Here is a 12,941-nt window from a genome sequence, read left to right as displayed (position 1 = left end):
TGATAGGAAGTGATACTAAACGAACGAAAGCACATCTTCTGGGGCGGGAAGTAGAACACAATTTACTCATTGCAGAAACGAAATGAGCGAAAGTGGACCTAGTCGGAGAAGAATCTCGTGACTGCAGAATTTCAGATGTCGGAAACTCAGATCGATACCCTACTTTGTATGTCGATAGACTATGAACCAAAAGAGCGATTTAGTTCGTGCTGTGTGCTGTCGCGCAGTAGAACATGCGTAACGGCAATTAAAAGTATCACCATAGCTTCGGAGCACAGGAAAAGCGTATCTGTGGATAATTGCATTGTTGATCTCGTGTGGGTGGAAGGTAGAGCGTTCAAACCCCATTGATGACGATTTTCTCAACTGATTACGCGTGTAACTTTTATATGGGAGAACATTTTGCTGACATGTAGAAGGATTTCCTTGAGTTTGTAGCAATGTTCTTTCGGCAGTTTGCTTTCGCTTCTTTAGCTGAACTTTGTGCTTATTATTGATCTTGTTATTTTGTTTATTATTAACAATTATTATTATTATTATTATTATTACAATTACTTCCGCACGTGTGATGCAATTGTTCCTTGATTTCTCTGTTCTGATTGTATATTCTGTGAAACTAAAAATGTACACTATAGGTTTACTACCTTAAAGCAACGAAACGAAAGCAGAATGCCAAGAGAACATTGCTGTGAAATCCAAACATCCCTTTTACATGTCATAAACATGTTCCATGTAACACTTTCACGCATATTATAGGAAAAGAACTGTCGTCATAGGGATTTGGACCTAAAACACTTGGTACAAGAATCTTACTTTCTACAAACTTCCCCATGGAAGCAACACACGTTACAGTTATGCTTTTGACCTGCTCCGTAGTTCTGGTGTTACTTTTAATTAACGTTTACGCCCGTTCTGCTGGACGACAGCACTTAGTACGAAATATATCGGAGTTTTGGTTGGTACTTTACTTCCATGCAACGTTTGGTACCGCTCCTAGTGTCTGACATCTGTAGGTTTGGGTGTCAGAGCACCCGAGAGGAGACCAGTACTCTGATTGTCAACAAATTGCGTAAGAAGCTTGCACTCAAAGATGTGTGCTTGTAATCGCATGGTGTCGAACACATTGCTTTCTGCCTTCTTAGGTCCATCTTTGTGTCTTACGTGCTTTGGACACGACGTGTAGGATACACACAGAGAGAGAGAGAGAGAGAGAGAGAGAGAGAGAGCAGGCAATATCAGTTTGAAAGGAAGTTCCGTTAAGCAAGTAACTGAAACTACGGCGTGACTTAATTTGGCTGTGACGTAATTCCAGAGATGACTGCGTTACAGAGCGCTTCCGTACTATTGCTACGTTAAGCAGCGATAGAACTTCCGGAAGTCGAAAGAAAATTTCGTGTCGTGTTCAGTTAAGTTGCGAGTAGATTTAACTAGTCTGGTCAAACAGCGGATTACCTATTGTCAGATGCTTCACACAAATGCCCTCCGGAGACCGAAATAGCTGTTTTCCAATTTGATCAGATAGTTTCTCATCAGTTCTGTACAGGAAAATAACTTCTTCGTAGTGTAATGTTTCTCGTTCGCTTTTTTCAAACGAGACGGAACTTGACAACCATCACGTTTCGAAAACGATTGAGTGTTCACATAAGAGCGTAAAAAACCACCACACCACCTACCAATTTGGTTGGCTCTGAAGAGCATCTTGAAACACGTCATATATTCAGCAGTCTTAGCTAATATTGACGAAGAGACACAGAAATGGCGTGTTTGTGCTAGTTCAGTCCTTCTCGCCCTGCTTGTAATGTATCACAATTTCTGCGTTCTGTAAAGTGTTGTTGGTTGTACAGCTGCGCTCGCTGCACCATAGAATTCCATTGCCCATATTGGCAAGGTATCAAATACGGCGAATTTCAAATGAATGAGAGTTAAGGAAGTGGTGATCCCTATTTGACGACGTAATGTTCCCAGACCACAGTGGTGGTTCCAAATTTTAATAGGGCAAAAAAAGTTCAATGTGACGTCTTTGCAGATATCTCACCTTTCATACTCATATGTTGTTAATCCTTAGCATTTATTGTTAATCCTTAGCATTTATTGTTAATCCTTAGCATTTATTGCTAATCCTTAGCATTTATTGTTAATCCTTAGCATTTATTGTTAATCCTTAGCATTTATTGTTAGTCACGTAAGAGAACGTATCTTGTATCTGAACTGATTTTGTGGCGGGGAGAAATTGGGGAGGGGAAACGGAAGGTGGAAGAGAGAGAGAGCGAGAGCAACTCGTATTGGTCCCTTAGAAGGAATGAGTTGAGGTAGCGAAGCACAATTTCTTACAAAAGAAAACTCAAAGCTGTTGAAAGCTGTATTTGCTAATCACCAAACATAACCAATGTTGCCGCTTTATAACGGGTACCTATAACCTACTTAACAGTGTGTGTACCATTTGTATGAAGTTTGTGTACTTAATTTTGCTGTCAGCTAGATAGTTTTGTTACAGGCGAAGGAGTTATGTATTCATACTTCAGTTAAATTTGACAATGGCTGGTTACACGATAAAAAATTTTAAAAACGCTGGTACAACGGTACAGGAAGCTCTTAGAACCAGGAGCCATCTGGCATTTTCAGTTGTTAGGAGAAAAGCCACGAATAGCGGAATAGTTTCGACGTTTTACGACAAAAGTTTCTGGGTAAATTTGCTACTAGTCATTGCCCATTACACATTCTGACTGTCTTCAATCTGATTCTGAATTGATACGTTTATGTTGCATGACAGAATATAGGTAGGTATTAGCAAGACCATAATTTTTTCATAAAATACCATACCCTTGATCGCGTACGATTGCTTTTCGTTACATTTTCCACAAAAATTAACATGAATGCATTTAATGAGGACATATTGGAAATCTATTTTTGCGCATTACGCACACCTACAAACAGAACTTCGCAGTTTAAACGAAAGAAAGGTGTGCTTCTAGAACTTTCGTACAACTAAATTTTAAGACGTTGTCATTCCACGTCTAATATCGTTTTAAATACGTGTTTTAATGTATTGTTTGCTGGCACCGTGACAATACTCGAATATGTTTGCTGGCTTGCTTTGCACAGATTAGATTAGGCGTCTGTATAGATGACTTGTTTTAAGATGCACCCTGAAGCTAACTTTTATGTGATGTCTTTCTTCCGCTCCTATTAAACAGTCAAACATTTGTTCTAAAGTATGGGAGGGTGACCTTTTTATGAACGTGGAAACAATCATCCTTCCAAAACCGTAATAATACTGTACCAACAGCAGTTATTTTAATATTGCTTTTTAAGGAAACCAGTTTTGACGTTCCAATCACGTCATCTCCAAACCTGTACAATAAAGTTAAGATAGCAGATAAACACACAATAGGATGTCACACACAGTATTGCATAAACGAAACAAATTATACATATTAATTTATATAACTGAAAGAAACTAGTAATGAAGTCCGATATTCGGGGCATAATGAAATACATATTTTGACCGTACAACATGACATGCATAAATAATGCAAAAACGTCAATCTCTTAACAGAAACTATTATAAAACAGTAGTATCAATGTAATGCAAACATCAGTCATAACATTCCTTGTCTATAAATATGTGAGGGTATAAGCGACAAGGAACAATTTTTATGCGAGGAATAAACATGAAGAATAGCGTCAGATATTCAACGTAAAATTCTAAGAAATGATGGAAATGTTAGATATAACAGATTAATAACCTATTGGAAAAATAACCGTAATGGCTAGTAAACACAAAATTGTAAAGCAAATCAGCCAGTACTACATATCATCAATAATTCAACCACATAGGCATTAGTGCTATGAACGATCATAATAGAATCAGAACAAGGAAGTGTTAACTAGCTACAGGTAAAAGAGAAGCATTTCAGTTATTGTGTGTGTAGATAGCTTATAACCCGTAGGTGAATCCACAGACAAGAAGTAACCCATGAATTCAGTGCGACACACTAACCTTAAAGTAATGGTGGCAACCTGAAACAGCGTTACCAAGATACCCGTACTCATTCGTTAATGCACGGACGTCAGTAAAAAGATCAGTCAGCAGGTGGAAACATGAAATAAACAAAAAAAAAAAGTTTCACCAGCTGCGACATAGTTGCTTATGCGAACAGTGATCCAGTACTGTCAAATGGTTTTATTCCAGTCTTCGATCACAATATCAATTCTTTTGACGATGACCGGTTTCAGTCCATGATGACCATCCTCATATGGTGTAGAAACGATCTGAGGATGGTCATCATGGACTGAGATTGGTCATCGTCAAAAGAATTGATATTGTGATTAAAGACTGGAATAAAAAACATTTAAAAAAGTTTCCTTGTCGATTATAAATTATCAAAATAATGGCAATTGTTACAGGATTATAATTCAGAGAAAGTGATCATTTATCCATAGCTTGACTATGAAATACGGAAGGGTCGCTCCATACATCCCGTGCTAGCACCAAACACGGAACAGTGGGCTCCCTACAGGAAAAGTCGAAATATTTAAGAAAGGTAGCTATTTACACAGGACTACAATTTCGTAATTTCGAATAAAAGTGCGAACAAACAGATAACGAAGTTGTGGCAAATTGAATGAGCGTTACAGTAGACGAACTATGTGAATAAATTACAATGAGGCCTAAAATGTAACCACGCGGCGAAGTGCCGAAGTTAGCGATACACTATATAAGTGGCGCAGAGAAAAAATAAAGCAAACAGCCAAAATTCTAATAATTAAATGTAGAAATGCATGGCGAAACGTCTCTGTCCGCGTACCCACTCGGATAGCAGTGCATGTTAAAGCGCCGCCGGCCGTTGTGACCGAGCGGTTCTAGGCGCTTCAGTCCGGAATCATGCGGCTGCTACGGTCGCAGGTTCGAATCCTACCTTGGGCATGGATGTGTGTGATGTCCTTAGGTTAGTTAGGTTTAAGTAGTTCTAAGCCTAGCGGACTGATGACCTCAGACGTTAAGTCCCATAGTGCTTCGAGCCATTTGAACCATTTGTTAAAGCGCTGTTTCAGGGGTGCGGAGGTGCGCCGTCCCCTGATCGTCTGCTCGAAGGATTAACCTTGAACTAACGTGGTACAGTCTCTTTGCTCCCTTTCGTCAACAATTGCGATTTAGCCACTTCCCTACCCATTATTGCCGCCGTCGGCTCGTTTACCTTGGAGTTTAGTTGAGTGGACCGGCAACGCCTGTGGTGTTATTCCAGATCTTCTATAATGTGAGTGATGTCCTTCTGAAAATCGCTCGCGGTCATTTTGACGGCACTACGTTTGTGTGATTTTTTTCTGAAATTACTTTCCTTACGTATTCTCGATACTTTCCATTTCACAGCTTTTGAAATATGGCGGAACCCAGTAATTATACAGGTAAAGGATCTGATACAAGTAGCAGACAACATGAGAACACTTCAGACCGACACTTTGAGAGAACTGTGAGCAGATGGCTGTAGGAATCAGACGATAGTGACTGTGACGATAAACGTGAAGAAACTGAACCCATTGTGAGTGAACATGACACTTTGTCAGAACAAAGTGCAACCGAAAATTACTCTGATGAAAGTAGTGATCCATGTGAGGAGCAACGGAGAAGCAATTACTTCTATGGCAAGAATCAGTACAAATAGGCCAAAGCACCTCCGATGCGAGCTGTTAGAACTCCTCGCACATCATCATCATGAAATTTCAATCCACCATGATGACTACAGGAGATCCAAAAGACCCATTTTCATTATGGCATCTCTATTTTGATGACTAAGTACTCGATCACATTCTACTATGGACAAATGCTAAAATAGATTGCGTCCGGCAGAAGTGCTCTGACTAAAGCAAAGCTGAACTTCAGATCCTGCATTTGATAAACTTTTGGTTTTTTATGACTTCTGATATATTCTTCTGTCTTTAAATCCAACCACGAAAATGTAAATTATATATTTGTAATTGATGGTTCAGGCCGGGAAATTTTAAAGTTTGTCATATCTAGGAACCGTTTCCTAATGTTGTTGAACTGCTCACGGTAGATGACTTTCGAACTAGAAAAGTGTCTCAAAGTTGGCAAAATGGCAGCAGCCTCTTTTCTCTTTAGAAAAATTGTGGAAAATTCCCAACAATATTTCAATTTAGGCACATGTGCTACTGTAGATTAGCAATTCGTTACCTTCCATGGTAAATGCTCATTTGTGGTCTACATGCTAAAGAAGCCTGGTAAATTCGATTTAAAAATAATGTCCTTCTGTGATACAAGGACCAGTTACTTTTATAATGCGTGTATGTACACTGGAAAAGGCTCTGGTGGCGATACTTCGCTGGACAATGATAAGAAACAACACAGTCTGTCGCGATTGTGTAAACCAATCTACGACAGTAATCGCAACATTACTGCTGACAATTGGTTCCGCTCAATACAGGCTGTAGAAGAGTTCCGGAAAAGAGGATTGACTTTTGTTGCAACTCTAAAAAAATAATAAGAGAGATTCCGCAAGCCTTCCAACCAAATAATCATAGGCCAGTTGGTTCGTCTTTGTACGGTTTTACGCAAGGCACCACTCTGTTGTCGCATGTACCAAAGACAAACAGAGCGGTTCTTCTTGTCTCTTCCATGCAGCATAGCCCCACTGAGGATTTCTCAGAAACCAGACATAATATCGTACTAAAACGCCGCTAAAGGAGGTGTCGATGAACTGGACAAAAAGGACTCCATATACTCCTTCAGTCGAAGAACTCGACGTTGGCCGATGTGTTTATTCTATCGTTTATTGGACATCAGAACAGTAAATGCGTATGTTCTTCAGAAGAGTGGATCAGATGAAGCTCCTGTCTACAGAGGTATCTTCCTGAAAGAGCTGGCCTGTAGTCTTCTGCTGAAACATAAACAAAAGCGAGCTCAGAACCCACGACTTCCGAAGGAATTACGAATAAATGACCCGATGGATTTTAGGCCCCGATGCTCCAACAGAAGAAGCAGTGGAAGCAGAATTAGGTCCTGGGAATAGGAAAACGTGCAGAATCTGCCCAGCCAGCAAGGAAAGGAAGACTTCGCATGTTTGCTACCCTGCAAGAGACTAATATGCATGCAGTGCTATTCCCAGGTCTGCAAGCACTGTTGTGGTTCAAATGGCTCTGAGCACTATGGGACTTAACATCTGAGGTCATCAGTCCCCTAGAACTTAAAAACTACTTAAACCTAACTAACCTAAGAACATCACACACATCCATGCCCGAGGCAGGATTCGAACCTGCGACCGTAGCAGTCGCGCGGTTTCGGACTGAAGCGCCTAGAACCGCTCGGCCACCGCGGCCGGCACTGTTGTGAAAAATTGATTTAGAGAACTCTGATTTTTTCATGAAGTATTTTTTCAGGTTAAAAACGTGTTTGTTCCATCAGTTCAAGAAGAAATACAAAATTTATCGAAGCATTAATTTCGTTATTAGCTTATGGAAAACACACAAATGTATTAGTTTCTGTGCAGTAAACATATCTGAATGCCAATTTCTTAATAACTATTTAATGTTAATGTTTTGTATTTTCATGTTGATTTACATTGTATTAAAGACTTTGCCATACGCGGAACACAGAATTTAAGAGGGATTCAAATTGTTAACATTACACCCACCTATAAGTAAGAGGTCAGATTGACCGCACCACGTTGTTAGTGTCCCATGTTTGCCTCTACGTTAGTTAAAGGTTAACGAGGGCCCGTGTATGGGTCAGCTTGGATGTCGTTTTTAGGCGAATTCCCAAATCTCACTGGGTGAATACTGTGCTGGTATCAAAGTCCCGCCTCGGTTACACGATTCGAAATTCTTTTAGAAAACGCTCACTTTAATCATGCCAAATCTGTCAATAACCATGCGCGAGAAAATCAGAAGAAACGTGTTTCTTAGGATGAGACTGGTTTGAAGAAAGCCCTAGCGCTCTTCCCTACAGCACCTCGCACAAGATGTTGCTATTATTAGGTCCTGTCCCCAATGATATACTATTTGTTCTTCTCTTATCTCAGTTATTCAGTATGGACGTCAGATTAAGTGTATTTACAAGGCAAAGATAGAAATACAGTTTCCGAGTCAGCACACCATATTAATCTCCCAAAACGGTTTATTTCAGTGCACATCCTGCTGTAGAGCGATATTATTTTGGGCCCTAGGCAATAATGAACACATTGTTACTGTGAAAACAGCATCACAAAAAAGGCCCTATGTATGTGTCTGCATGGTACGGCAGCATCGATAGTCCAATAGACATTTAAAAGACGATTTTTCACGTAGTATTATTTTACACAAAATATTCTCATCAAAGTCTAGCACAAGGAATTGAGAACCTTCAGTGTGTTACCTTCTTGCACCATGTGGGAACTTTAGCCCCAAAATGAGAAGTTCAGGACTTGTTCTCGAAAAAGGACGAACTAAAACCTGATGATTTGTCTGATGTGAAATAACTCTTTGCTTTACCAATTTTCACCTGGACAGAATTAAAGGTTAACTTTTTTAGTTAATGTTAAATATTTTCTTCATCAGTCACTCTTCATACGGTTTCTTTAAAACACTTGCGTATATACTACACTCCTGGAAATTGAAATAAGAACACCGTGAATTCATTGTCCCAGGAAGGGGAAACTTTATTGACACATTCCTGGGGTCAGATACATCACATGATCACACTGACAGAACCACAGGCACATAGACACAGGCAACAGAGCATGCACAATGTCGGCACTAGTACAGTGTATATCCACCTTTCGCAGCAATGCAGGCTGCTATTCTCCCATGGAGACGATCGTAGAGATGCTGGATGTAGTCCTGTGGAACGGCTTGCCATGCCATTTCCACCTGGCGCCTCAGTTGGACCAGCGTTCGTGCTGGACGTGCAGACCGCGTGAGACGACGCTTCATCCAGTCCCAAACATGCTCAATGGGGGACAGATCCGGAGATCTTGCTGGCCAGGGTAGTTGACTTACACCTTCTAGAGCACGTTGGGTGGCACGGGATACATGCGGACGTGCATTGTCCTGTTGGAACAGCAAGTTCCCTTGCCGGTCTAGGAATGGTAGAACGATGGGTTCGATGACGGTTTGGATGTACCGTGCACTATTCAGTGTCCCCTCGACGATCACCAGTGGTGTACGGCCAGTGTAGGAGATCGCTCCCCACACCATGATGCCGGGTGTTGGCCCTGTGTGCCTCGGTCGTATGCAGTCCTGATTGTGGCGCTCACCTGCACGGCGCCAAACACGCATACGACCATCATTGGCACCAAGGCAGAAGCGACTCTCATCGCTGAAGACGACACGTCTCCATTCGTCCCTCCATTCACGCCTGTCGCGACACCACTGGAGGCGGGCTGCACGATGTTGGGGCGTGAGCGGAAGACGGCCTAACGGTGTGCGGGACCGTAGCCCAGCTTCATGGAGACGGTTGCGAATGGTCCTCGCCGATACCCCAGGAGCAACAGTGTCCCTAATTTGCTGGGAAGTGGCGGTGCGGTCCCCTACGGCACTGCGTAGGATCCTACGGTCTTGGCGTGCATCCGTGCGTCGCTGCGGTCCGGTCCCAGGTCGACGGGCACGTGCACCTTCCGCCGACCACTGGCGACAACATCGATGTACTGTGGAGACCTCACGCCCCACGTGTTGAGCAATTCGGCGGTACGTCCACCCGGCCTCCCGCATGCCCACTATACGCCCTCGCTCAAAGTCCGTCAACTGCACATACGGTTCACGTCCACGATGTCGCGGCATGCTACCAGTGTTAAAGACTGCGATGGAGCTCCGTATGCCACGGAAAACTGGCTGACACTGACAGCGGCGGTGCACAAATGCTGCGCAGCTAGCGCCATTCGACGGCCAACACCGCGGTTCCTGGTGTGTCCGCTGTGCCGTGCGTGTGATCATTGCTTGTACAGCCCTCTCGTAGTGTCCGGAGCAAGTATGGTGGGTCTGACACACCGGTGTCAATGTGTTCTTTTTTCCATTTCCAGGAGTGTATATCGGGAGTATTGTTGTGCGGGCTGTAACAGAATAAAGTTTCGGGCCAGCCAACTCGTGATCACCCCTACGTATTATTGCCACGTGAAAAAGCACGATTCCTTTAAATTTACAATTTTTTTGTCGCATGTACTGGGTACTGCTATTGCTTAGACCTACAACAGCAATTTGATCGAATTTGAAGTTACTTAAGCTATATGTGACGGCACTTTTTCCGCTGGCAAGCCGTCTTTTACACTCGAGCGACACGTGCACCGTGTCTTGCCTTTGAATATCTTAACGCCACAGAATGCACATGACTTGTCCAATTTTCAGATGGCGACACTTTCACGTTGTCTGCGTCACGGTCCACATGCAGACCTTGGTCTGCATTCTTTCATGGGGTCATAATGGAACGCCTCAGGTTCCAGACAGAAGCCCCTGCTTTCAGACTTGTTAATTTCCGAGAAGAGTTTTCATTCATATTCTATTTCTTTCCTTTTCGGTTTTTGTTGGTCGTGTTCTTTGTTTCGATTTGAACTTACTCCAATGTGCCGCCTAGGCGGTCAATATTATTGCTCAGTATTTCCGGATGTGCAATAATATTGAATGTGTACGGGTTATTTTGAGAGGTCTTGCAGTGATACGTAACAGATCAAAAAAGTCTGAAATGTATCGCACTGACTGAGAAATATTGTGCCATCTATGGGCAGTATCCTTGTCTCACGTGCTTGTGTGAAGTACAGTCTTTGGCTTCTTTGTGTTCAGTGTTGATTTTACCCACTAAAATGAATTTAGAACAAGAAGGCTGACCATTTATATCAGAGTGAATCGAAATGTACAAATCATTGACGGTATTATAGGATCTTCGGGCAGATGAACAGAAAGGAAACATAAAATTTGGAATGATTCTTAAGAGTTCTCGCTTACAATAGTTTTGCGTGTGCATTTTGAATTTCAAATAAATACAAGATGCATCTTCCAGTGTAATGTTTTGTTTTCGTTGACACGAGCAACTGTTTCCAGCAACGCAGAGACTGTTTCGTCATCAGTATATGAACAATTCTGATAGTCATTTATGTCTTGCGACCTCAATTCAAATCTTCATGAGTGAAATGTGAAATGTTGACGCTTGTTATAGTTTTCCCAAGTAGACCAGCAACGTCTTGATCGTCCAATATTTTGAACCATACTAAATATTGCACAATATTACGTTACTGCACTTTTTTGCTAAGCGTTCTAGGGATAACTTGAGCAGCATCGTAAAACTTCTGATGAAATATTTTCTGTCGAGGTACCTCTGCTATGACATCTATCATCGTCGTCCTTAGCTTAATCATTGCATTCCTTCGATTGCAGTAAGTCGTCTTTGTCATTCTTCGATTTTGTTCCGCCATGTTTTCTTCGTTTTTGTGTTTGAGACTGTGCAAACATTCTCAAGTTTGGCATATTATTGACAAACTATCTTTTCTGTTTATTTCTAAATTAATACCGTACTGCTGTACACGCTCAGAGTTTCGCGTTATATAACTTAGAGGATAAAAATAGGTAGAACATACCGTTTACAGTTTGCGGTTCGGGACCATTCCTAAAAAAAAATTCTGCTTGCTTGAACATCTTCCGCGTAACTTGTCTCGCTCGCACACCTCTGCTACTCAACACACGCCACTGCCCAAGACATTTGAAGCATTCTCGTTCTTCTTATAGGACAACAGTGTATTACAAAAAGAGAGAGAATCCATCTTCTACGTTTTCGTCACCCAAGGACAACAGCCAACGCAACGGAGCTCCATCATCAATGGAGGAAAAAGGGGTATCTGCCTACCACAACAGCGAGTGGATGGCAATGGTTCATGGAGACAAGTGGGTATTTACGAAAACACACGTGACTTTTTTACCTCCACCGGTATATAATTTATGGTATGATCAAAATATAAACAAAAACGATGGTACGGATGTCTTGAAACACGCAATTCTTTATTTACCCAGTTCAAAATCTTATGCAATCGCTTTGGAAAAATGTCTTTACAACATTTTGGGGAAGTCATAGTTTGCGGGCCTGCTGTACGGGTAGTCCTTCTTTGTATATGCTATTGTTATTGCTGACAACCTGCGCAGCGCAAACAGGCAAAGGATTGCCAGTGAACAACTTTGTCTCAAAATCAATCAATATTTGACCTAGCCCAGGCAAAAGAGTAGCCGCGGACGGCGGGGAACGGGCGGGGGGTGAATTGGGGTGAGCGACGTGTGCAGTTTAATTTGAATAATGTATATAATTAACAGCTAAATGCTACACCACGTTACAGTGAAAAAATTAACGGTCGAAATACAATTTTCATTTTAGGAACTTAAATCCCTCTGTTAAATAACATACTACGTGATAAAACTGTGTGTTGAAACGCTTCGAATCTGAGTCTCTCCCGCGCTGACGGATTCTCAAATTCTGTGGCGAGAACGGAGGTTATCTGCGCATGCGCAGAACAGTCGATACTTCGCTTCTTCAAGGTGCTGAAGCGTGGTGTCGGTGGTACACAGATAAATTTGTTTAAATGACTGTATGCCTCGTATTTTTCGAAAATTGTGATAATAAAAGCACATAACTCCGGTTTCTAGTTCGTATTAGGTTGAACATGGCATCAGATGAAGTTGAAGACGAGTCTTTCGCCGGTAAGTTTTGTCACGCTTTTGTGTTTTGGGAGATCGCATCGTCGACATAGGACTCGGAAGCGGGACTACAAAATCATGTTGTGAGGTTATCGTTCGACTTGATGATAATACTGCTAGAAAGGACGGCATTGCGTTCGCAAATTGTCTGTTGACATCTCGTAATGCTTCAGATGCATGCTTACATTGAAGTTATTAAGTGACAGAGAAGAATGTAAAATGTGTGATCAAGTTAGGGGGAGGGGGACATTATTTTTCTGACAGCCGCGCGGGCTTCTGTT

General features: G+C 41.9%; 1 protein-coding gene across 4 annotated transcripts in view; it reads left to right on the top strand.

The window, feature by feature from the left end:
- The first annotated feature begins 12,492 nt into the window (after nucleotides 1–12,492).
- LOC124789884 (chromodomain-helicase-DNA-binding protein Mi-2 homolog) overlaps nucleotides 12,493–12,941 on the top strand; it is a 176,816-nt gene continuing 176,367 nt past the window's right edge. For all 4 annotated transcript variants that reach the window (XR_007016183.1, XR_007016184.1, XR_007016182.1 and 1 more), the window contains exon 1: nucleotides 12,493–12,663. Coding sequence is in view for 1 of the 4 variants with exons in the window: in XM_047257401.1 (XP_047113357.1) it covers nucleotides 12,627–12,663 (37 nt within the window). In the remaining 3 variants the exon portion in view is untranslated. The remainder of the gene's footprint in view (nucleotides 12,664–12,941) is intronic.

This window comes from Schistocerca piceifrons, chromosome 3, assembly GCF_021461385.2.
Source record: "Schistocerca piceifrons isolate TAMUIC-IGC-003096 chromosome 3, iqSchPice1.1, whole genome shotgun sequence".
In the NCBI taxonomy this organism is placed as follows: Eukaryota; Metazoa; Arthropoda; class Insecta; order Orthoptera; family Acrididae; genus Schistocerca; species Schistocerca piceifrons.
The sequence above is the reverse complement of the archived record's forward strand: the minus strand, read 5'-3'. Positions and strand labels throughout refer to the sequence as shown.